At 44.8% G+C, this 26,018-nt stretch overlaps 1 protein-coding gene across 2 annotated transcripts in view; it reads left to right on the top strand.

Moving 5' to 3' along the window:
- ncapg2 (non-SMC condensin II complex, subunit G2) overlaps nucleotides 1–23,990 on the top strand; it is a 130,050-nt gene extending 106,060 nt beyond the window's left edge. For both annotated transcript variants that reach the window (XM_041183125.1, XM_041183126.1), the window contains exons 27-28: nucleotides 20,596–20,695; nucleotides 22,466–23,990. In XM_041183125.1, the coding sequence (XP_041039059.1) occupies nucleotides 20,596–20,695; nucleotides 22,466–22,517 (152 nt within the window). In that variant the 3' untranslated portion in view covers nucleotides 22,518–23,990. The remainder of the gene's footprint in view (nucleotides 1–20,595; nucleotides 20,696–22,465) is intronic.
- Nucleotides 23,991–26,018: the final 2,028 nt, after the last annotated feature.

Here is a 26,018-nt window from a genome sequence, read left to right as displayed (position 1 = left end):
GGCCAGGCTGGAGGGTAGCACAGCAGGAGATATTGGTCCACCAGGATGAGAGGAGGAGGCACCCCCCCCAAACATGACAAAATGTGCCTGGGCAGAGGTGGTGAGCTCCCCCGACGTGGTGCGGCGCAGCTGGATCCAGTGCCGCAAGCGCTTCAACGATTTGTTGTGCTCTGGCAGGGTGAGTACCATGTTGGAATTGAGCATTTAACCAAGCAGGTAGCCTTACTCTCTGCGGCGGCCCCCCACCCAAGTCTCAGTGTTGTGACTGCATTGAATCATTGACGGCATTTTCCTTTGTTGGGTGGGCAAGCAGATGGTGCCCATGCTGAGATCATCGTGAGTTGGGCCATGAGGAGATGAGTTTTCCCCCGCAGCATGTGTTAATCTGAGTGCCAAATGACTGGTATGGGGGCAACCTGGAGGAGCTGCACCTAGGCACAGACTCAGAACTCCAGGACATGTCCTAGTCAGGGCAATGAGATGGTGGAAGGGGATCCTCAAGGTGGCGTGGCAATGAACCATCTGCTGCCCTCTACGCTGCATGTGGTTGCGCCTCCTTACTACGGGAGGAAATACCGTGTGGTTCCTGATGTGATGTAGGTAGCATGTGTCCAAGGGGGCGGTGGGGGAGTGGGGAGCACGCCAAGCATCTTTGAGTGATCAGAAGCAGTGGGTGAGGAGGCACTGGAGTCCTGATATATCCCATTCTGGTTGGGGCGTGAACAGAGTCCATGTGCATCTTGCCCTAATCAGTGCTCTTCTCTTTTTCAGGAGAAGAATGCTCATAATGTGGTCGACCATGTGAGGACTGGAGGCGGCCAGGTGTAGCTCTCCATATTAAACCACTTCGAGCAGGAGGCCCTTGAACTGGAGGGGTGCCATGCACCCAGATCTACTGGTGTCGGTGAGGCTGGGGTGCCACGGCCAAGTTTTTTAGCCCAACAGTGAGGTCCGCATTGTCCTCCCAACAGCCATAGCACTGATGATTGTTAAATTAGTTATTGTTGCAACATTGCTGGGCCATTGGTTATGGAAGGTTGAGCGCATAATGAGCTGGGGGACCAGGGATGAAGTTTGTCATTGTCTGCACACTAACTGATGCACTGTCCTTGTTCTTCCTTTAGCAGCATCAGACCACGGCCAGGAGGAGGAGCAGCAGATGCCCCCTCTCACGCCTGAGAGGGCCTGAAGTCTCACCAGCGTCACACCATTTCTGCGAGGCAGGCACCAGCACAGATACTAGCACCTCGGTGGGTATTAGAACAACGGCTAGTGTCCCTGGGCGCAGTGGTGAGGGCACTTCACACTCGCTGGAGGAGCTGGCAGAGACAGTGTGCCCATGGCGCCAGCAGTTGGAGGATTGCAGGGGACCAGGCACATACTCAGTCGGTGCCTGATGATGTGTCTCTGGAGTCATCTGCGACGCAGCAAGTACAGGAAATGCGGCCGGGTGTGCGGGAGCATCTGGGGTGATACATGAGGCAATGCTTGGCATGGTCTCCCTGGTGGAGGATTGTACGCAGATGCTTGCCGAAGCAATGAGCCACATGTTCGAGTGCCAAGTGTCCTGCATGGAGAGAGTGGTGACTCGTGGAGAGCCTACTGCTGGAGACACGCCAAGGCTTCCTGGGGATGCGCTCTGACAAGCAAGCCCTTACATCGGCAATTATCTCAGCTGGTCACTGCAGTGTGGGAGATGGTGTGGGCATCAAGCTTCCCAGCTCATTGCCCATCCATCCACGGTGAGCATGAAGGTCTGAATTGACCTTACGTTGGCGCAGCAGCTACCTGTCGTTTCAGCGGGCTCCTCTCAGGGCGCTCTGGATGAGGGCAGCAGCACCTCCGTCCCTCTCCCAGTGCCCGTATCATCCAGTGAGGCTGCTACGACTGGGGAGATGCCAGCTGCGGAACAGGCAGCTCCCTCCCAGGCGGGGCCAGCACAGGCTCCACGGGCCAGAGGACAACTGCCAAGGTCATCAAGGTCAACAGGACAGCAGAGTCAGCAGGCTGTCTCAGACGCCACTCTGAGTGATGGGGCAGCACCAAGACATAGCACCCGTAAATGATAGCATAAGGCACCTTAGGCACACCACGGGTTTTTCACTGGTGCTTTTGTGTTGGCCAGAGATGAGGTCCTTATGATTTCTTTTTGATAACACCATTGTTTTCTCTTTGTGATAAGTTCTTATGATTCACACATTAAATGTAGATGTGTGACCATGACTGAGGGTGCCTCGTTTCTTCTGCATGTGTATGGTTGACAAAAGTCTAATGAGTGATTTATTGGATATTCAGCTTTATTTACGAGGCCCTTAGTTAGTGCTAATTTGCACTTAGGTGTTGAGTATCGAGGTGGCAGCCCAGGCTTGTCCTGGTGATCCATCTATATTGTGCTAGCTGAAGGGTTGTTGTATTAAAACATCCCGGGTGTCCCTGCCTCCCTGGAGTTGTCCCGGGTCAGCGCCTATCCCCTCAGCATTTCCTTGTCTGCTTATCCTCGGAATCACTGCTGGACTCATCGTGTGCACATGCAGCCACTGCGCCGATGTCTTCATCATCCACTCCGTCCCCCCTTTCCAGCACAAGATTGTGGAGAGCACAGCATGCAACCACTATCACCGAGGCACGATCTAGGGGGTACTAGAATGTCCCCCCGAGCAGTCCAGGCACCGGAAGCGCATCTTAAGAAGACTGATGGCTCTCTCCACCACAGCCCTTGTGGAGGCGTGGCTCCTATTGTAACGTTCTGTTGACTCTGCAAAGTCCTTATTAACTTCTGGAGGCTTCATGCAAAAATTGGAAGAGCTGTCCCACAGACTAGTTAAGCAACAGCCTGACAGAGTCATACTCAGAGTCATACCTTACAGCCAGTGTCCCAGACATCACTATTCCAGCAGAGGTGATTGCACAGTGGTACAGAGGGAGTTGCCCTGGAAATCCTGAACATCAACTCTGGGCCCCATGAAGCTACATGGCATCAGGTCAAATGTAGCCAAGGAAACCACCTACTGATTACCAGCTACCACAGTCCCTCAGTGGATGAATCAGTACTCCTCCATGTTGCATACCACTTGGAGGAAGTACTGAGGTGGTAAGGGCACAGAATGTACCTTAGTTTGGGGACTTGAATGTCAATCATTAAGAGTGGCTCGGTAGCAGTAGCAGGATCAAAAGGGCTGTGAGCCATCAACAGCAGCAGAATTGTATTTGACCAAGAATCTGTAACATTGTGGTCTGGCATATCCCTCATTCTACCATTGCGATCAAGCCAAGGATTAGCCTTGGAAGTGAGAGTGAAAACTGCAGAAGCACTGCACTAACTTTTCAGTCTTAGGCCCAGGATGGTCCTGGAGGTCTGTAGAATTGCAAACGTTACACCCTTTTTCAAAAGTGGGTGCAATGGTAAGTCCAACAACTACAGGCCAATCAGTTTAACTTCACTGGTGGGGGAAACCTCTAGAAACAATAATTTGAGACATAATCAATAGTCACATGGACAAATATGGGTTAATTAGGAAAGCCAGCATTAATTTTACTAAGGGAAAATCATGTTTGATTAACTTGGAATTTTTTGAAGCAGTAACAGAGAGGGTTGATGAGGGCAGTGCTGTTGTGTACTTGGACTTCCAAAAGACAATTGATACAGTGCCGCACAGCAGACTGGTGAGCAGCGCTATAGCTCATGGACAGCAGAAGAATGGATACAGAATTGTCTGAGCGACAGGAAACAAAGAGTAGTGGTTAATGGATGTTTTTTTTGCTGGAGGATGTTTTGTAGAATAGTTCCCAAGGGGTCAGTATTGGGAGCCTTGCTTACTTGTATATTAATGACCTAGACCTTTGTGTATAGGGCACAATTTCAAAATCTGCGGATGGTATGAAACTTGGAGTATTGTGAACTGTGCGGAGGATAATGTAGAATGTCAAATGGACATGGACACATTGGTAGAATGGGCAGACAGGTAGCAGATGAAGTTCAATGCAGAGAAATGTAATGTGATTCAGTTTGGAAGAAATAACATGGAGACACTATAAATGAAGGGTGCAACTCGAAAGTGCAGGAACTGAGGGACCTGGGTGTATATGCATAAGTTATTGAAGGTGGCAGGACAGGTTGAGAGCGGTTAATAAATCATACAGTACCTTGGGTTTTATTAATAGGGGCATAGAGTACAAGAACAAGGAAGTTGTGTTGAACTTGTCACTAAGTCACTAGTTTAGCTTTAGCAAGAGTATTGCGTCCAGTTCTGGGCACTGCACTTTAGGAAGGATATGAAGGCTTTAGAGAGGGTGCAGTAAAGATTCATGAGAATTGTTCTAAGGTTGAGGAGCTTCAGTTACGGAGATAGATTGGAAAAGTTAGGACTGTTTTCTTTGTAGAAAAGGTGGCTGAGAAGAGATTAGATAAGAGGTATTCAAAACCATGAGGGATCTGGACAGAGTAGATAGGAAGAAACTTTCCCATTTGTGAAGGGATTGAGAATGCGAGGACACAGATGAGAAGTAATTCGTAAAAGAAGAATTTTATTCACGCAGCGAGTGGTTTGGGTCCGGAATGCACTGCTAGAGAGTGTGGTGAGGAATGTGGAGGGTTACGGGGAGAAGGCAGAGGACTGGCACTAGGCGAGTTGCTCATTCAGAGAGCAGGTGCAGACACAGTGGACCAAATGGCTCCCTTCTACACTGTAACAATTCCGAGATTCTGTGCTCAGTTTCGGTTATGCCAGGACTGCTTGGCTCCTGACCACATTACAGCCTTGGTCCAAACATGGGCAAAATAGCTGAATTCCAGAGGTGAAGTGAGAGTGGCTGCTCTTGACAACAAGGCAGCATTTGACTGAGTGTGACATCAAAGAGCAAAATTAAAGTCAATGGGAATCGGTTGGGGTGTGAGGGGTATTCTCCAGTGACTGGAGTCATGTCTAGCACAAGGGAAGATAGGTGTGGTTGTTCGACGTCAATCATCGGCGAAGTGCGGTGGGAAACCAGGGGATTGGGAAGCCTACAAAGACCAACAGAGGACAACTAAAAATGAAATAAGGAGGGAGAAGATTAAGTATGAGGGTAAGCTAGCCAGTAGTATAAAAGAAGATTGCAAGAGTTTTTTTTTTAGATATATAAAGGGTAAGAGAGGGGCAAAAGTGGACATTGGGCCGCTGGAAAATGACGCTGGAAAAGTAGTAGTGGGGATCAAAGAGATGGTGGAGAAACTGAATAGGTGTTTGCGTCAGTCTTCATGGTGGAAGACACGAGTAACATCCCCAAAGTTCAAGAGAGTTGGGGGGCAGAGGTGAGAATGGTGGCCATTACTAAGGAGAAAGTGCTAGGAAAACTGAAAGGTCCAGATGGATTACACCCCAGAGTTCTGAAGGAGATAGCTGAAGAGATAGTGGAGGCATTAGTGGTGATCTTTCAGGAATCAGTGGAGTTAGGGAGTGTACCAGAGGACTGGAAAATAGCTAATGTAACCCCCCTGTTTAAGAAGGGAGTGAGGCAAAAGACAGGAAATTACAGGCCGATTAGCCTGACCTCGGTCGTTGGTAAGATTTTAGAGTCCATTATTAAGGATGAGATTTCAGAATACTTGGAAGTGCATGGTAAAATCGGGCAAAGTCAGCATGGTTTCATCAAGGGGAGGTCATGCATGACAAATCTGTTAGAATTCTTTAAGGAGTTAACGAGTAGGTTAGACAAAGGAGAGCCAATGGATGTTATCTACTTGGACTTCCAGAAGGCCTTTGACAAGGTGCCGCACAGGAGGCTGCTCAGTAAGATAAGAGCCCATGGTGTTAGAGGCAAGGTACTAGCATGGATAGAAGATTGGCTGTCTGGCAGGAGGCAGAGAGTGGGGATAAGGGGATCCTTCTCAGGATGGCAGCCGATGACTAGTGGAGTTCCGCAGGGGTCAGTGTTGGGACCACAACTTTTCACTTTATACATTAATAATCTAGATGAAGGAACTGAGGGCATCCTGGCTAAGTTTGCAGATGATACAAAGATAGGTGGAGGGACAGGTAGTATTAGGGAGGCTGCAGAAGGATTTGGACAGGTTAGGAGAATGGGCAAAGAAGTGTCAGTTGGAATACAACATAGGGAAGTGTGAGGTCATGCACTTTGGTAGGAAGAATAGAGGCATAGACTATTTTCTAAATGGGGAGAGAATTCAGAAATCTGGAGTATAAAGGGACTTGGGAGTCCTAATCCAGGATTCTCTTAAGGTTAACTTGCAGGTTGAGTCAGAAGTTAGGAAGGCAAATGCAATGTTGGCATTTATTTTGAGAGGGCTAGAATATAAAAGCAAGGATGTGCTCCTGAGGCTATATTAGGCTCTGGTCAGACCACATTTAGAATATTGTGGGCAATTTTGGGCCCCTTATCTCAGGAAGGATGTTCTGGCCCTGGAGAGGGTCCAGAGGAGGTTCACGAGAATGATCCCAGGAATGAAAGGCTTAACATATGAGGAACGTTTGAGGACTCTGGGTCTATACTCGCTGGAGTTTAGAAGGATCGGGGGGATCTGCTTGAAACTTACAGAATACTGAAAGGCCTGGATAGAGTGGACATGGGGAAGATCTTTCCGTTAGTAGGAGAGACTAGGACCCGAGGGCACAGCCTGTGAGTAAAGGGAAGACCTTTTACAACAAAGATGAGGAGAAACTTCTTTAGCCAGAGAGTGGTGAATCTATGGAATTCATTGCCACAGAAGACTGTGGAGGCCAGGTCATTGAGTGTATTTAAGAGTGAGATAGATAGATTCTTGATCTGTAAGGGGATCAAAGGTTACGGGGAGAAGGCGGGAGAATGGGGTTGAGAAACTTATCAGCCATGATTGAATAGCGGAGCAGACTTGATGGGCCGATTGGCCTAGTTTCTGCTCCTATGGTCTTATCTCCGTTTCAGGATATTTAAAAAGGAGTTCTTCAGGGTTGCTTCCTAGGCACGACCATCTTCAGCTGCTTCCTCAATAACCTTCCCTTCATTCCTAAGCTCAGAAGTCATGTTCGCTGATGATTGCATAATGTTCAGTGCCATGCACAGCTCCTCAGATACTGAAGCAGTCTTTGTCCAGGCCTCACTGCATTTGGAGAATGTTCAGGCTTGGGCTGATGAGTGTCAAGTAATATTCACACCATAAAACTGCCAGACAATGACCATCTCCAAAAAGAGAGAATCTAACCATCTCCCCATGGCTTTCAGTGGCATCACCATTGCTGAATCCCCTACAGTCAACATCCTGGGGTGGTTACCATTGGCCAGAAACTGAACTGGACCAGCCATATAAATACTGTAGTCACATGAGCAGGTCAGAAGCTGGGAATTCTGAGACGAGCAACTCGTCTCCTGACTCTCAAAGCCTGTCCACCATCTACAAGGCACAAGTCAGGAGTGTGATGGAATAATCTCCACTTGCCTGGATGAAAGTGGCTGCAACAACACAAAAATTTGACATCATCCAGGAGAAAACAGCCTTGCTGATTGGCACATTGTCTCCAACTTAAACATTTATTTGCTCCACCACTGACACATGGTGGCAGCAATGTATACTATGTATAATATGCATTGCAGCAACTCATTTCACAGCACATTCCAAACCCGTGACCTCTGTCACCTAAGCAGGACTAGTGTCAGAGACCTTGGGAATCCAAAAACTGCAAATTTCCCTCCAAGCTACACACCATCCTGACTTGGAATTATATCGCTGTTCCTTCACTGTCGTTGGGTCAAGATTCTGGAACTCCTATTGTAACAGCACTGTGGGTGTACCTACACCACATGCATTGCAGCAGTTCAAGAAGGTGGCGCAGTTCAAGAAGGTGGCTCACTTCAAGGGCATTTGGGGATAGGTGACAAATGCTGACCTTGCCAGTGATACCCACGTCGCAGTAAAGAAAAAAAGGCAGTCTTTTTAAGCATCCTTACTATTTTTTATTCAGTCAGAAGTACAACAAGTTGACTTCTCATTGCTGCTTGTTGCCACACAATAAATGCTTGTCACATTTGCCGACTGAGCACCCGCTGTCCATGAAAGTAACTCTAATATTCTTTTGAGATTTTCCTAAGAGACATAAGGGACCTATATAAACAGAAGCCTTTCTTTCTTCCTTTCTTCAACTGACTTGCAATATTTGTTGAACCAAATCTCTCTCTCTACCTGCAATTGAAAATAAATTTTATAATTGTACTGTTACGATAATTAATTTATGAAGAAGTTTAGCTTCCTCTAGCTGGCTGAAACTGGCAGAATGGGAGTTAAAACCTGCTGCTCCCATTCCTGCCCTTCAGCTTTAACCTGGCTTTTTTGCCTTTTGGCTGACAATCCATGTGACCTGGGCATGACCTCATTGAAATACGACTTGTGTTGGTTCACAGTGGCATTTTAATGCCATATAGACTGGCATGCCTGTGATGAGCTTCCTGCTAGGTAAAATTGGTCGAGGATTTACACTTGCAAGAGACTTTCAGGACGCTGTTATTTTTTTGGCCTGCTTCCCATATCCCTGAGGCTCTTCCCCTTCTCGCCCTACTCTCACCATTGTGACTTATCTGAGTGTCCGTGGGGCACCCTCTTGGCCACCCGATCTTCCCCAAGTAGCAAAAGGTCAGCTGGCTCTTTGTGCCTAGCTGGATGTAAATGAGACTTGGCAATTAATATTGGTTAAGTTTCCCATGGAGGTTCCCTAGTGGTTTGCACATGCTCTGCTTCCCACCCATGAGTTAAAATTCTGCCTGGTACCCTGCTCAGTAAATTAGCATGAACTGAAGAGTTGAAGGCCCTTTAAGTGTGAGGGTACTGAATTAATGCACGCAACTGATGAGTCATAACTATTTATATCTGCTAATGTTTAATTTATCTGGCTAAAGGTTGGACATGAAATTACTTTAGTGCCTTAAATAACCCAAAGAGGACTCATTTAACAATTGTGAGAAATGAAGAACAACTAAAGCAAAAAGTGCCGATGAATTCTTAGTGAAATATTTGATATTTAAATTTTTGCATGATTGGAGACTGGTTTTAAATATACTGGTTTACAAATTTTGCCACAACCTAGCATCTTCTGCAAAAGGAACTTGTGATTTAAGTAAGCTACCCCAACTACACGAACAAAACTGCCCATATCCCTCTGACATAAGCTGAATACAATAAAAATAAATGCCTCCTGGTTTCACCTATTCAACCAGGTAAACCTTTCCAATACCTGAGGCAGAATTTTTCGTTTAACGTGTGGGGGGGCAGGCCCTGCAAAAAATTGACACGCGGCGATGTTGGGCGTGCGTCTCGACGTCACCGTGTGCTATCGCAATATTTTGCTGGGCGCGCTTCCTCTCCTCGCTGCTGCTGCTGATCACTCAGACCAAGATGCTAAGCCTGCTTCCCACCTCCACAACATGGACACATGCTGCGTACATCACATTAGGAACCACACGATAACTCCTCCCATAGCATAGAGGCGCTGTGCCTCTATACATGCAGTGTAGAGGGCAACAGATGGTTCTTTGCCACGACACCTTGAGGCTCCCCTTCACCATCTCATCATCCTGAATAGGACATGACCTGGAGTTCTGAGTATGCGCTTAGCTGCAGCTCCTCCACGTTGCCCCAAACTAGTCACATGCGACCAAGAGCAATACATGGTGCGGAGGAGAACTCATCTCCTCATGACCCACTCAGGCTGACCTCAGCATGGGCACTATCTACTTGGCCACACAGCAAAGGAAAAATGCCCTCAGTGATTCAATGCAGTCACGATAGTAAGGCGGTGGGTGGCCTCAGAGGGAAGGCTACCTGATGGGTTAAGTGCCCAATGCCAAAATGGTACTCACCCTGCCAAAGCGCAGCAAATCGTTGAAGCCCTTGCCGCACTGCATCCAGGTGCGCCGAACCACGTCTCGTGAGCTCACCACCTCCCAGGCACATTTGGTCATGTAGGAAGGGGGCTGCCTCCTCCCATCCTGGGGGACGAACACCTCCCGCCATACTGCCGCCTCCTCGAGGAGGGCAGCAAGGCATTCATCTGAAAAACGAGGGGCGCTTTGGCCTCCCCTGCAGCCTGCCTTGCTCCTCTGGCCTCCCCTGCAGCCTGCCCTGCTCCTCTGGCCTCCCCTGCAGTCTGGCCTGCACACCCGAACCCATCTGGTGTGGCCTAGAACTGGCCATTGTGAGCAGCCCACAGAAGGCTGCCAGGCCTGCTTTTAAACAGACTGCCAGGTCGCCATTGGACCTAGTGGTCTGTGTATGCCCGCTGTCCGCACACTCCCGCTATCCACGTGAGTCGACAAAGCCACTGGGCCGGTCTTAATTGGCCTGCCCAAGTAATGGTGATCGGGTCCGCGCTCCCCCCCGACCCCGGCGAATGGAAAATCCTGGCCCTAGAGTCATATCTGAAAGTTCCTCTATGCAAGCAATTGGCATTAGTCGCCCTGAGCTCTCAAAACAATGAGAACAAGTCTACATCATTACTTCATACTACTGGAGCTCTTCCTCTACTTTGCAATAAATCACCATAGACACATCGCCATACTGTCAATGCCTTTACTGCCGAAAACTTGAGAAATTGAAAACAGAACTTAACTGCAATTTAATAGAGAAGGAATAGTAGAGTGCACTGTGTTGCTCACACCTCAAGAGCAAAATGAAAATATCTGGAAACATCTTGGAACCTCACTATTAACAGCAGAGTGTGTGAGAGCTAACTATTGCTGACATATCTCACACACTGTTCCCCATTTAAGTACACATCTTTACCCCCTCACTGCTGAATGATTACTGGCCAGTTGGACATACTCCTACCCATTGCATTCTACTGTTCTGATTTACAATCAGGTAGACCACAAGCACAATCTATTCAGCCCGAGAAGATCACAACCCAACCCATACTGAAGAGAGTGACGGGTAAATTTGCAGGATAGCAAAGCTTTCATGACTAGTTGCAAAAAGGGAGCATTTTCTGAAGTTTTTTTTTAATTCATGGGATGTGGGCTTAGCTGGCTGGGCCAGCATTTATTGTCCATCCCCAGTTGCCCTTGAGAAGTTGTTGGTGAGCTACATTCTTGAACTGCTGCAGTCCATGTGGTGTATACACCCATGGTGTTGTTAGTGGAGGGAGCTCCAGGATTTTGATCCAGCGACAGTGAAGGAACGGCGATATATTTCCAAGTCAGGATGGTGAGTGACTTGGAGGGAAACTTCCAGGTGAAGGTGGTGCTCCCATCTATCTGTTGCCTTTGTCCTTCTAGATGGTAGTGATCGTGGGTTTGGAAAGTGCTGTCGAAGGAGCCTTGGTGAATTCATCAGTACTGATTCATTAGGCGAGGGACAGTGGTACGTGGTAATCAGCAGGAGGTTTCCTTGCCCACGTTTGATCTGATGCCATGAGACCTCGTGGGGTCCAGAATCGATGTTGAGGACTCCCAGGGCAACTCCCTCCCAACCGAATAGCATTGTGCTGCCACCTCAGCTGGTCTGTCCTGCTGGTGGGACAGAACATACCCAGGGATGGTGGTGCCTGGGAGATTATCTGTACGATATGACTTTGTGATTACTATGCCAGGGTTTTGCTTGACTAGTCTGTGGGACAGCACCAGCCCCCATATGTTAGTAAGGAGCACTTCACAGGGTCGACAGGGCTGAGTTTGCCATGTCGTTTCCGGTGCCTAGGTCGATGTCAGGTGGTCAATCCAGTTTCATTCTTTTTTTGAGGCTTTGTAGCGGTTTGATACAACTGAGTGGTTTACTAGGCCATTTCCGAGGGCATTTAAGGGTCAACCACGGCGGGTCACATGTAGGCCAGAACTGGTAAGGACGGCAGATTTCCGTTGCGAACGAGGTGGATGTTTACAACAGTCGACAATGGTTTCATGGCCATCATTAGACTTTTAATTCCAGAGCACTCCCCTGGGTCTCTGGATTATTAGTCTAGCGGCATACCACTATGCCACCTCCAGTCCTTGCAACGAACTGTGGGAAATGTTAGATCCATTAGCCGTAGGATGAGGGAAGAACGAATCTGAAGCTAGCCTGCACCTTAAGACAGGTTTATTCCCAAGACTGCTGAGCTCCCCCACCCCCCAGTCTTCCAGCTGTCTCCATTTATAGGTGTGCAAATACCTATCACCTGTTTAACAATGTAATTGATAAGACATTCACAGATTCCCCTCTTTAAGTTAAAAAACCTTTGAAAATTCAAGAACAATTTTTCAAACTAAACAGAAAGAAACAAAATCATGTATTTTTCCATCTTTGTTTCACATTACATTATAACTAACCATTAATAGATCCCACGTTCCCCCTTTTAACAAATAAAAACTTTTCTTTTTCCTTACCATAAATAAATAATTACAAAGCAAACAAAGAAAATATTGATCTTCCCTATCTTCATTATAACACAAGGTACTCTTCTTCCAGTACATCTAATAATTTCTTGGAGCAAGTAAAACAGTCTGACAGTTGGTGACTTTCATCCACCCATTTTATTTTGGAAATATCTCTTCTTTCCAACATTCCTTTAGGCTAGCAAGGTCAATTCTCAACCTTTGAATTTAATTTTTCTTTGTCTCAGAATTTTCTCAACTGTAGCATGGTTCATCGTAGTACTCAGTTCCAATACATCATAACTAGCATCAGGTCTAGTCTAAGTGCCCACAACCAGTTCAACTGTCTAATCAAACTTCCTAATTGGTCTATTTCTTCCTTGGATGTGGGATCCTCTTTGTGAGGACCTGGCCCGATTTATTGGGATGCAATTGCCATTTTCTAAATCAGACTGTTGATTCAAGGTCATTCCTAACTTATTCTGCTTAATGTCTGACCCTATATATTCAAAGGCCCTCGAAGCCTGCCTTCCAACCTGGAATTCCTTTATTTTTTGGAATCACCCTTTGCTCAAATTCTACAGAAGCTCCCTCTGGAAAATCATCAACATTATTATATAATATTATAAAGATGCCTGCTAGTTTCTCCTTGTGATACCAATAGAACATTGCAGGATCTGCCTTTAGCTGAATACAATCCGTTTTGAACAGGACCGACCGAACCGAGAGATACCATACCCTTGATGTATCATTCAACCCATAAACACACTTGTTCAATTTCCACAGTTTCCCTTTTATATCACTAGCTTTTTTTAGGTGGTTTCAAAAACGCTTTCCATTGAAATTTGTCCCCCTGCAAAAACGCAGCTTTTGTACCAATAGGTTTACACCCTGAGGAATATGTTGCTAATAGAACTAAGAATATCTTCAAACTCTCATTCCCTGCCTTAAATGTGCTGTCAGGAAGCATTTTTTATGTGCACGTCCACCTGTGTGATAAGGCTGGCTGTCCCCTGACGGGTATTTCAGTGAATACACCAAATTCTTGCCAACTCTTTGCCATCCTTCATCAACTTATCTTCCAATTCGTTAGTAGCTGCTAAAACTTCTCAATCAGAAGGGCTGTACTTCTGTGATCCTTTTCTTGCCAAACTATGACCTCTACTTAAATAAAAACAAAAAAACTGTGGATGCTGGAAATCCAAAACAAAAACAGAATTACCTGGAAAAACTCAGCAGGTCTGGCAGCATTGGCGGAGAAGAAAAGAGTTGACGTTTGCTCTCCTCTGCCTTTCTGGACTGCTGCTACATGATCTCTCCCTCCTGCAATCAGAGTCACTTTCACAAGTCCATGATCTTTTCCTAGGGCCATGACCATTTTCAGAACTCGCACTGCATTTTCTTTACCTCGTTTTGTCAATCCTGGGTCTTACCTCCAGACCCTCATCTTGTACGTTCAGCCAATGTTTATATTTGCCAGTGGCTTTTCCTGCTCTCCCATATAATGGTGGCCTCCCTCCACACACTAACTCCTACTGGCATAGATGTTACTCTAGTGCCCGCTTTGGGTACTTGCCCTTTGGGATGATATGCTTATCCTGTGCTTCAGTGTCCATAAGACCATAAGACATAGGAGCAGAAATTAGGCCATTTGGCCCATTGAGTCTGCTCTGCTATTCAATCATGGCTGATAAGTTTCCCAACCCCATTCTCCCACCTTCTCCCCATAACCTTTGATCCCCTTACCAATCAAGAACCTATCTATCTCTGTCTTAAATACACATTTGTTCATATGTCACTTTGTCCATAGTCAGTCATCCATAGTCAGTTATCTGCCATAATGTGCTCCCCACAACATATGTGAATGTGAAGTGCATGGCGCCTCTTCACTTTCTATGACCCCTGTTCAGATTCTGTAATTGTATAATAAGTGCCAATTAGCCTTGAGGAATGTACCCTAACAGTTTGATTTCCATGTTGTGCAATCACTGTTTGTCCATCACTGCCTATAACCTCACAAGGTCTTTTCTATTCTTTCAGCGCTTCTCTTTTGTAATATATCATGTCCCCTGGATTAAACTGTATTCCTGTTGGCCTTATGCAATGCCAAAAGGCTCGCTGAATTGTCTCTGAAACCTCAGCTTAAATTAAATCTTTCCTACCTACTTGCATAGCATTCAACAAGCAGAAAAAAATAGAGCAATTGGTAGTTCCTTCAAGAGCTGGGGAAGTGTCCGATAGCACTGAAGGCAACTTCGGATTCCTTCTGTATACCAACTGGTGCAGGCTATACTTCCCAACATTTGCAAAGAATTCTTTGCAGGCACTGCCCATGTCAATGCCATTTGCAACTTGCAGTCTGGTTGTTCGGCTAGTATTTTATGCACCGTTTCGTCAATTACAGCAAGATTCTTCTCACATAAACCATTGCTAAACAGGCTCTCAGATGCAGTATGCATTACCAGGATATTCAAATTTTCTCACACGTCCCGAAATTCATTGTTTGCAAATTCTCCTCCATTATCCGTCGGGAACTTTGTTGGTGTTAACAATCTAGTGCCTATCCACTTCTCCATGACCTTGTCTACAATAGTCACTTTGTCCTTACCAGTTATTACTGTATGGCAACTAGATTTAGCTTATCTACAAAGCGTAGCAAAAAGATACTCCAATCCTGTCCCATACTTTTAAGCCTATTGCCACTACATCTTTAAATTCCCTGGCCAGTGGCAGATTCACAACAAGTCCTGGAGGTATCCTTTGATATTTAACAGAAATGTCACATTGAGGAGTAACTTGCTCAATAAAGTTGTCATATTCTTCATCAACCACCCCAGCATCCCGCAACAGAGCTTTCAATTTCTGTGATGCTGGATGTGCACATTGTCTATGTAACTTCCAGATAATCTTTTTCTTGTCCACCAAACTTTTCGCCCCAGAAGCTAACAACACTGCCTGAATTCTTTAACGAGAAATATCTGCCTCCCTCAGTGGCAGGCAATAATGCCCTGACCAAGTAAAATGTAGGTCCATTGTTTCCCCAAACACAACTGCTTTGTTATTCTTCATGTCTAGCTTCATTTGTGCTTTTTTCATCAAAGATTTATTCAATAATAGAGGTATCTCACTAGACACCACATCAACACTGATGAAGAGACTGATCCTAGCTATCTTGCATGGGAGCGCTACTCTTTTGGAAGACATTAGCATGTTATCATCCCCAAACCGAAAGCAGGTGGAGCTTCCATACTCCTTAACCTTCCGCTGATCTGCCCCAGAGAGATTCCAGATGGCAATTAAGCCAATCCAACTTGCACACTGTGGAAGTGCAACCACTATTGAAGACTGCGCACTTGAACAAACCAACTACTAAAATACTCATCACCGAATTCAAACTCCCAGTCACCCTCACAATTCCTTTATGACAGTCATCTTGATCATTCTTGGCATCAGAATTATCTGTTTCATGCGTTATTTCAAAAACATAGTTCTTTGAGGACAGTGTATTGCATAATGATATTTAGAATCACACCAATAACACCGATTAATCATTCCCTGTACATTTTTCAGGTTTAAGCCATCCCAGACCCGCTTTTTGTCTCACCTCTCAAATTGTCTAAACGTGCGACTGTCTTCAAACCACCTGTTAGTGACCTGTCTTTGGAGATCTCGAAATTCAATGACCATGGAGTCCTCCATTTTCTTGCTTCACTGCAGAGTTGCCTGTAGTTGCTACGAAAGTAGTTGGAAATAACTGACTTCACGAATTTCTTTTTAGGACAGCAGCCATTTGGTCTAGGAGAAAGTCCTTTCCATGAAATTGAAGCCCCCATCAATATCAAAAGTCTATTGACATGAGAAATGTGTGCACAATCAAATAACTTGAATGCCAATACAGATTCCAGGAATTCATTATTAAACATTTTCAGTCACTTATGCCATTTATCAAAGTCCACAATATACTCCTCCAAGGACTGATTACCTGTCTTCTTAAATCTATCAAAGGTTGACCATGCTTCATATGCTTCCAACAAATCAACTATTTTGTAAAACTTATCCAAAAACTGTAATAGCAGGGTCAGTCCCTCTTCGGTGTCCAGGTCATCCACATCCAATTCTGAAAATACTTTACTCCTTTCTTTTTGCTGGAACTGATAAAGCCAAATCCTTACCTTGCTTTTTGGGGGTAACGGTAACCTGTGTCCACGTTTCAACTTTATTTTTCCATTGATGACATGGTTTTGCTTCCGAAAAAAACCAGTGGATAGTCAAAGCTGGAGATTTTGCACCATCCTGTACCTGAAGTTGTCAGGAGTAATATGCTTATTTTTCACAGAGGATGGAGACAAAATTTTCTTATTTAACAATCAATCACCAGAGCTTACTGTTTATCCTCTGTATGACTATTGGATTTAACATAGTAGCAATGAGGAAAGAATGAGTCTGAAGCTAGCCTGTACCTTAAGACAGGTTTATTCCCAAGACTGCATTGTGTCCCCCACCCCTCAGTGTTCTAGCTGTCCTCATTTATATTCTTTTTGCGCAAAACTAACAAATGAAGGGGACAAATTAACAGAAGAACAAATGAACACATTAAAGGGACAGCCCCTTAAAGGGAAACTGCAACTGTCCCCATTTATAATCTTTAGAATGAGCGACCTAAATGGAGTTGGTGTATTTGGTGACTGCTTTCGTGCCTTCAGAGATGTTGTGTTTGGCCAGTTCCCCTGGCAGCATGAAGTGCTCAGAATCTCCTTGGCCGAGATGGTGTGGCGTTTGTTGTAGTGAATGAGGTGCGAGGCCTCGGAGGCAATGCACTCGAAAATGTTGACAATGAAGGAATTCATAACACATAGCTTGGATGAGAGACCCTGGTGGAAGGCTGGACCTGGGTCAGCACCCTATACACATAAGTGGAATAGCTCTGCTTGCGAGATTTCCTCCGCTTCCTGAGCGGTTTCTTGGTGACTTTAGTCAGCGACTGCTTCAACACCTTGTGGGATGCAACGCCCTTAGCCGCAGCTGCCACCTCAGGCATTCCACTCAACTTGGGCCAACTCAGGTGTGCAAATGCCCATCACCTGTTTAACCATTTAATTGCAATTTAACTATGTAATTGCCACTGAGCTATAACAGTGTAATTAATAAGACATTGGCAGGAAATACCTCAGCTTGGGCTGGATTTAATGCAGCCTGTCACGCAAGGAAACATGAAAGCCGGATCACTTAATTGGTCTGTCAGTCTCCTGGGCGGTCTCGAAACCTCCCTTAATTAAGGTGGAAGGGGCTGACAGGGAATCGTGGCTGGGGCAGCAGGATGTCAAGTAGACTCGTTAATGAGCCAATTGATGTCCATTATCCCTGAGCCCACTGTAATTTAGTGGCTTGGGATTAAATAGAAGCTGCATTGCTTTTCTGCGCTTTCAGAAGGTTGTGCACCAACACTGTCGAGTTTGCCAACAGCCTCCCAGGGTTTCCTTTCTATCAAGGATGCTGTGCCTGATTGAGGGACCTGGCATTGCGCAGGGGGCTTTGCCTCTGAACCCCCTGTCATGCCCTCCCCACCCCGCAATCCCCATCCTACCTCTACCTTGGGTCTGTGATTTCTTTTCATTCATTCATTGGATGTGGGCGTTGCTGGCTAGGCCAGCATTTATTGTCCATCCCTAATTGTCCTTGAGCAGGTGGTGGTGAGCTGTCTTTCTTGAATTGCTGCAGTCCATGTGGTGTAGACACCCACAGTGCTGTTAGGGAGAAAGTTCCAGAATTTTGACCCAACAGTGAAGGAACGGCAATATATATCCAAGTCGGGATGGTGCGTGACTTGGAGGGGAACTTCCAGGTGGTGGTGTTCCCATCTGTCCACTGCCCTTTTCCTTCTAGATGGTGGCGGTTGTGGATTTGGAAGGTGTTGTTTAAGGAGACTTTGTGATTCCTGCAGTGCGTCTGGTAGATGGTACACACTGATGCTACTCTGCATCGGTGGTGGTGGGAGTGAATGTTGTGCCAATCAAATGGGCTGCTTTGGACTGGATGGGGCCAAACTCCTTGAGTAGTGTTGGAGCTGCACTCATCCAGACCAGTGGAGAGTATTCCATCACATTCCTGACTTGTGCCTTGAAGATGGCGGACAACCTTTGGGGAGCCAGGAACTGAGTTACTCGCTGCAGAATTCCTAGCCTTTGACCTGCTCATTGGTCATTGATGAAACAGCTGAAGATGTTTGGGCTTAGGACTCAGGTAGGGCTCAGGCTTACCCTGAGGAACTCCTGCAGTGATGTCCTGGAACTGAGATGATTGACCTCCAACAATTGCAACCATCTTCCTTTGTGCTAAGTATGACTTCAACCAGTTTTGCCAGGGTTCCCAATGCCACACTCAGTCAAATGCTGTCTTGATGTCAAGGCCTGTCACTCTCACCTCACCTCTGGAGTTCAGCTCTTTTGTCCATGTTTGAACCAAGGCTGCAATGAGGTCAGGAGAGGAGTGACCTTATCACAGTGACCCTGAGCCTCTGATGGGTGTATTGCCGCCAGCTGCCACCACTCCTGCTGCTACTGACAGCTTGAGGAGCTGTTGGCCTGTGATTGGGCAGTAGCTCTCAGCAACTTGGTAGGCAGGACTTGCACCACCAGGGACCTCAGTTGTGGGCACAGCCTAATGAGGGCCACTTCAGTACCTGAAAGGTGCTTGATTTTGTTGGACCTCCCCTTACGGAACTGACATGGGGTGTTCTTCGCCGGTTCTCCGACCAGCGGGTGAGACCCCCATTGGCCCAACAGAATCCCGGCCTTTAGGTGAGTGAATGGACTTTAGCTAAAGCCAAGCAATTTCGAGCCATTCCTGGAAGCTCACTTAATGCCATCCTTACCTCCTCTCAGGAATACAATACAGACTGCCAATATATCTGTTGGCTGATGACAAAAGTTCCACCTATACTTGAGACCTCTCTTCCCTCAGCCATAGCAATACAGTTGGACTCAAAATGTAACACCAACATCTGTAAAAAGTCTGATGTGGATATTTTAAATTTTTGAGATATTTTGGAGGACTATATATGTATGCACTCTACATTGCAAAACAGCACATTTTAAGAACACAAGAAATAGGAGCATGAGCGGACCAAACTGTCCCTCTACCCCGCTCCACCATTCAATGCAATCATAGTTGATCTTCTGCCTCAATGCTACTTTCATCCCCACTTACCATATCCCTTGATTTCCTGAGACCAAAACGTGTCCATCTTGGTCTTGAAAATCTGTAATTTTTTTATTCATCCATGGGATGTGGGCTTCGCTGGTGGGGCCAACATTTACTGTCCATTCCTGTTACCCTTGAGAAGGTGGTGGTGAGCTGCCTTTTTAAACTGCATTAGTCCATTGGGTGTAGGTACACCCACAGTGCTGTTAAGAAGGGAGGGAGTTCCAGGATTTTGACCCAGCGACAGTGAAGGAACGGTGATATATTTCCAAGTCAGGATGGTGAGTGACTTGGAGGGGAACCTCCAGGTGTTAGTGTTCCATCTATCTGCTGCCCTTGTCCTTCTAGATGGTAGTAGCCGTGGGTTTGGAAGATGCTGTTTAAGGAGCCTTGGTGAATTCCTGCAGTGCATCTTGTAAATGGTACACACTGCTGCTACTGTGCGTCAGTGGTGGAGGGAGTGAATGTTTGTGGATGTGGTGTCAATCAAGTGGGCTGCTTTGTCCTGGATGCTGTCCAGCTTCTTGAATGTTGTGGGAGCAACACTCATCCAGGCAAGTGGGGAGTATTCCATCACACTCCTGACTTGTGGCTTGTAGATGGTGGGCAGGCTTTGAGGAGTCAGGAGGTGAGTTACTTGTCACATGCTTCCTAGCCCCTGACCTGCTCTTGTAGCCACAGTATATGGCTAGTCAGTTCAGTTTTAGGTCAATGGTGACTCCTAGTATGTTGATAGTGGGGGATTCAGTGATGGTAATGCCATATTCTCATGATTTCAGGTGCAAAAGTGCACCCAAATGGCAAGCGTCCATAGGGGTAGACATTGGATTTTGCATAAGCCTGAATATTTGTTTCTGAAATGGCAACGGGGAATAATTTATACAGAATAAGCAGCTCATAGGTTTTTCCTTCTCTAAATTGATGTCTTTTTCAGTGCTAGGAGAGCATATTAACTGTGTGAGTATACATTTAAAAAGAAATCACTTTTTTTGATAAGGCTTATTGCTGAACTGACTTGCTATGCTTCTTTTATAAAAATTGGGGAACATTCATTTCCAGTTTCTAAAATCGACTTATTTTGTGCAGGTAAAGTGAAAAGAGCGGCAATCAAAGACACAGCGGTAGCCATTCACACAAAGTTTCAACATTATAATGGAATTATATCAGAGTTGAGTGACATTGAAAGGTATGTTGAATGATGTAATGAGTGTGGATTTATGTAGAAAGTATTTTAAACATTCTCTCTATTCTAGAAAAAACTGCCAAGGTACCATTATGCAAGGAAAGCAATGCATGCATTCTAATTTAAAATGGATGTCAAGGAACCTTACCCTATAACAAAAGCTGCTATACAGCTCTGAATACAAAGATAGTGATAAAGAAGCTATAATGCTCCTTTATCAGAGTAGTCAGTTGATTATTACTGCATATTCCGTGCTGAGAGTCTCCAGTTGTCTTTCTCTTGTAAAAACAACACCAATCTAAAATAAACAGAATGGGATATGTTATCCTATTTCTATGCATCATTTAGAATAACACAAGGACTGAGCTTCATCAATGACCTTTCTTCCATCATAAGGTCAGAAGTGGGGATGTTTGTTGATGATTACACAATGTTCAGCACCACTCACGATTCCTCAAATGCAGAAGCAGTCCACATCTAAATGCAGCTAGACCTGGACAACATCCAGGCTTGGGCTGACAAGTGACAAGTAACATTCGCGCCACACAAGTGTCAGGCAATGACCATCTCTAACAAGAGAGAATCTAACCATCGCCCTTTGACATTCAATGGAATTATCACTGCTAAACCCCCTACTATGAATGGCCTAGGGGTTACCATTGACCAGATGCTGAACTGGACTAGCCATATAAATACTGTGGCTACAAGAGCAAGTTGGAGACCAGGAATTCTGTGATGAGTAACTCACCTCCTGATTTCCAAAGCTTGTCCACAATCTACAAGGCACAAGTCAGGAGTGTGTTGGAATACTCCACATTTGCCTGGATGAGTGCAGCTCCAACAACACTCAAGAAGCTTGACACCGTCCAGGGCAAAGCTTGATTGACACCCTTTCCACAAACATTCACTCCCTCCACTGCCAACACAAGTAGCTGCAGTGCGTATCCATCTACAAATGCACTGCAAAAACTCACCAGTGTTCCTTCGACAGCACCTTCTAAGCCCATGACCACTGCCATCTAGAGGGACAAGGGTACATGGGAAAACCGCCACCTGGAAGTTCCTCTCCAAACTGCTCACCATCCTGACTTGAAAATATATTGCTGTTCCTTCATTGTTGCTGGGTCAAAAACCTGGATCTCCCTCCGTAACAGCACTGTAGGTTTACCTAGACCACAGGGACTGCAGCAGTTCAAGAAGGCAGCTCACCACCACCTTCTCAAGGGCAAATAAGGATAGGTAATAAATGCTGGCCTAGCCAGCAATGCCCACATCCTGTAAATGAATAAAATACTTTTAAAAAAACTTGATTTGATTGAATGCCAAAACAGGCTACAGGGGCTGAATGGTCTTCTGTTTTTGTGAATGCTATACTTAGCTGAATAATTTAGAAAATAATAACTGATAAAGCATATCTTAAATATAAATATTTGATTGAGGAGGGTTTGCCATTGATATTTCTTCTGTGCATTGCTACGCATGTGGCACTTTGCACGGATTGAATGTTGGAAAGATAATTGCTATCTTGCTTTTCCTTTAAAGATGCAAACCCACTGACTAAGATGATAGTGATTTCAGTACAAACAATGCAAATTAATTATTCTGAGATTTAATTTCCAAGAAGATGTTATTGAACGTGCTTTTTTTTGTTGCAGTCTGTGAGCCAAAACAGAATAGCCGGTGTTACTGGTTTCTAGGTTTTCTGCTAAATTTAATTTAGCTAAAATGCAATTTGAAAAGTTCATTATTGTAATGGATTTTCTTATGTTGCAGGGCCTTGTATACATCTTCAAACGACCATCTGGAAGATCTATTACAACTGTAAGCCAGCATAGGTGGCAATCTATCTTGTATTTTTATCTTCACTGTCAACATAAAGTAAAGTTGATACATTTAAGCTGCAAAATATTACTTATTTTAATTTTGCAAGATGTTTGTTAGAAATATATTTCTATTTGCATATACTTTGTTGTAATTTAGAATCATATTTGTTGTATATTGAATTTTGTTACTTCTACCAATTAGAATATATCAGTAAGTGTAAGTTGAAAGGGTATATCAAACTGTCTCCTTTTTTAGAAATAAGTCTGTTATCTGTTGAAATGTTGAAAATAATGAAGTTTTGTACTTTGAATATTGCTGAAAAGAGAGATATTTTGCTACAGCTTTTCATCTTGCGCCGATCAGGACAAATGCAAGAATACAAATTTCAACCAATCACAATTTATACCACAGGAGAAAAGGAGTAGCGATAGTTTGGCAAGTCAATCCTGAATGGTTGAGGCATGCCATGGAGAAAGCAATAGAGATATAGTCTCTCAAAGCTTCCGCTAGTTCCGAAACGTCGCAAGACTTGAACATATTCCTTTTGTTTGCAGAGAACATGCCCCTGCATATGAATATATGTCGCTTCTATCTTGACTCATTATCTTAAATTGATTATTTGTGTAGCGTTTAACACAGGATTGTTCAGCCACATCTAACAGTAGATGATTTGTTTTGGGTTTTGCAAGCACAGGCTAGTTGTGTAGGTTCTGTACTTCACGGGTTATGAACAACCAAAGGAACAAGTTTGATTCAATCAGCCTGTGCAGCCTATGTACCTGGCATTACACAATGCTGTCTACTGTTAGCCATTTTGCTAATAGCTGATTGACCTGATTGTGCTAATTGCTACAGTAACAATTTAAGATAATTAGTCATGCTTATAACATGGCTGATTTACACTTGTTAAACGTGACATACATTCATATGCAGAGACCCCTTCTCTGCAAACAGAAGGAATACCTTCAAACCTTGCACCTTTTTTGAAATATCCGGATGCATGGGGAGCCGATAATTCCTCCATGGCAACACCTCGGCCAATCAGCCGATTTGCCAACCAATCAGCACCCCTTTTCTCCTTAAATTGTTGTGATTGCTTGAAATTAGACATTCTTGCAATTGTCCTGAAGAGTGCAAGTCAAAAAGCTTCGGTAACATGTCTCTTTTCAGCAATATTCAAGATCTGTACTATCAAGCAACTGTTTTGTACTTTGGTTCTGTACAAGTGCCTACCAGGAGATGTCACTGAAACATACAGTAATATTGTATTGAGAACCAATTGATGGTGATTGTATCATGTTTTGCATAATGTAAAACTTTGTTTAAAAAAAATTGCATTGCTGATGTTCTAAAATCTGTGTTGGTAAATGAATTTATTTTTACTCTCATTAGAACTGAATAATGTAAAAAAAAATAAGCTTTAGTGTATGTATAATAAAGATTGCAGTGGTTAAATACTTAATAAACCAAAATTTAAAAAAAACTATTTTAAAGAGAATTCATATCAACTGTTAGAAGTGTTCTCTTGCTCTCCCATCCCATTTCCCATCTCTCCTCCTCAGTCTGTCTCCAACTTTCCAATCCAGAAGCACAATTCCTGAATCGAAAGAGCTTTGGAAAATTATGAAGAATGCATCTGCATTTCAGGCATCTGTATTACTAGACTTGGGTGGAGACCCTCAATTCCTGGAGATTTGTCTATCTTAAGCCCATTTATTTTCAACATCGTAATCATTTTTCTTTTATTCGTTCACAGAATGTGGGCTTCGCTGGCTAGGCCAGCATTTATTGCCCATCCCTAATTGCCCTTGAGAAGGTGCTGGTCAGCTGCCTTCTTGAACTGCTGCAGTCCATGTTTTGTAGGCACACCCACTGTGTTGTTACGAAGGGAGTTTTAGGACTTCGACCCAGCAACAGTGAAGAAACAGCGATATAGTTCCAAGTCAGCATGGCCTGTGGCTTGGAGGGGAACTTGCATGCGGTGGCATTCCCATGCATCTGCTGCCCTTCTAGATGGTAGAGGTTGCACATCTGGTAGTTCCTATTGAAGGAGCATTCGTGAGTTCCTGCTGTGCATCTTGCAGATGGTACACACTGCCGCAACTGTGCATTGGTGGTGGAGGGAGTGTATGTTTATGGTGGTGGATGAGGTGTCATTCAAGCGGGCTGCTTTGTCTTTGAATGGTGTTGAGCTTGAGTGCTGTTGGAGCTGCACTTATCCAGAAGTGGAAAGTATTCCCTCACGCACCTGATTTGTGCCTTTTAGATAGTGGACAGGCTTTGGGGAGTCACGAGATGAGTTACTCAGCACAGAATTCCCAGCCTTTGACCTGCCCTTGTGGCTGCAGTATTTATACAGCTGGTTCAGTTCTTTTTCTGGTCAGTAATAGCTCACAGGATGCTGTTGGGGTTTCAGCAATTTAATGCATTGAATGTGAAAGGAAGTTGGCTACATTCTCTCTTGTTGGAAATAGTCATTGCCTGGAACTTATGTGGCAGGAAGGCTACTTGCTACATAGCAGCCCAAGCCTGGATGTTGCATGCAGACATGAACTACCTCATTATCTAAGGAATTGCAAATGGAACTGAAGACTGTCATCATCGGTGAACATCATCACCCTGACCTTATGATTGGCAGGAGGTCGCTAATGAATTGGCTGAAGATGGTTGGGCCTAGGATACCATTCTTCACTTGCCTGGATGAGTGCAGCTCCAACAACACTCAAACAAAACTCAACGCCATCCAGGACAAAGCAGCCTATTTTATTGGTACTCCATCCACCATCTTAAACCACCAATGCACAGTAGCAGGAGTCTGTGCCATCTACAAGATGCACTGCAGTAACTCATCAAAGCTCCTTCGACAGCAGTATGATTCATCAGTTGAGAGAGAACATCACCAGGAGGTTTCCTTGCCCATTGCCAAATCTGATGCCATGAGGCTTCATGGGTCCCAGAATCAATGCTGTGGACTCCCAGGTCTCCAGTCTCCCAATCTGCCAGTGGGCCAAGACTTAACCAGGGATGATGATGGATGAGTCTGGGATGTTGACTAATAGTAATGCATAGAGGGATGTATCTGCACCAGACTGTTTCTTGACTAATCTGTGAGACATATCTCCATATTGTTGCATAAATCCCCAGATGTTAGTGAGGATGATTTTGCCAGGTCAAGTGGGTTTGGTGTGTTTTGTTGTGTCTGAATCTGATGTTTGGCTTGATACCTGGTGTAGCAAGTTAATGCATTTCTCATCACTTTAATGTTTGCCTTACTTATTTTTAATACCTTGGTTTATGACTCTCACCTCCCTCTCAAACCTGTCAAATTCAATCATGCGGCCTCTATTTGCGAGATGTACCTTTCTGTCAATTGTACACAAATTCTGGTTCATTATTCATCATTTATTCCCATATGGCATGTTTTGGTTCTAAAACGTGGCTCTAGAAACTTGACCTGAATATATTCATTGCTTTTATAACTTGAGCTGCTCTGATTCTCTTA

Source organism: Carcharodon carcharias, chromosome 3 (assembly GCF_017639515.1).
Source record: "Carcharodon carcharias isolate sCarCar2 chromosome 3, sCarCar2.pri, whole genome shotgun sequence".
Classification (NCBI taxonomy): domain Eukaryota; kingdom Metazoa; phylum Chordata; class Chondrichthyes; order Lamniformes; family Lamnidae; genus Carcharodon; species Carcharodon carcharias.
This window is presented reverse-complemented; position numbering and strand designations above follow the sequence as displayed.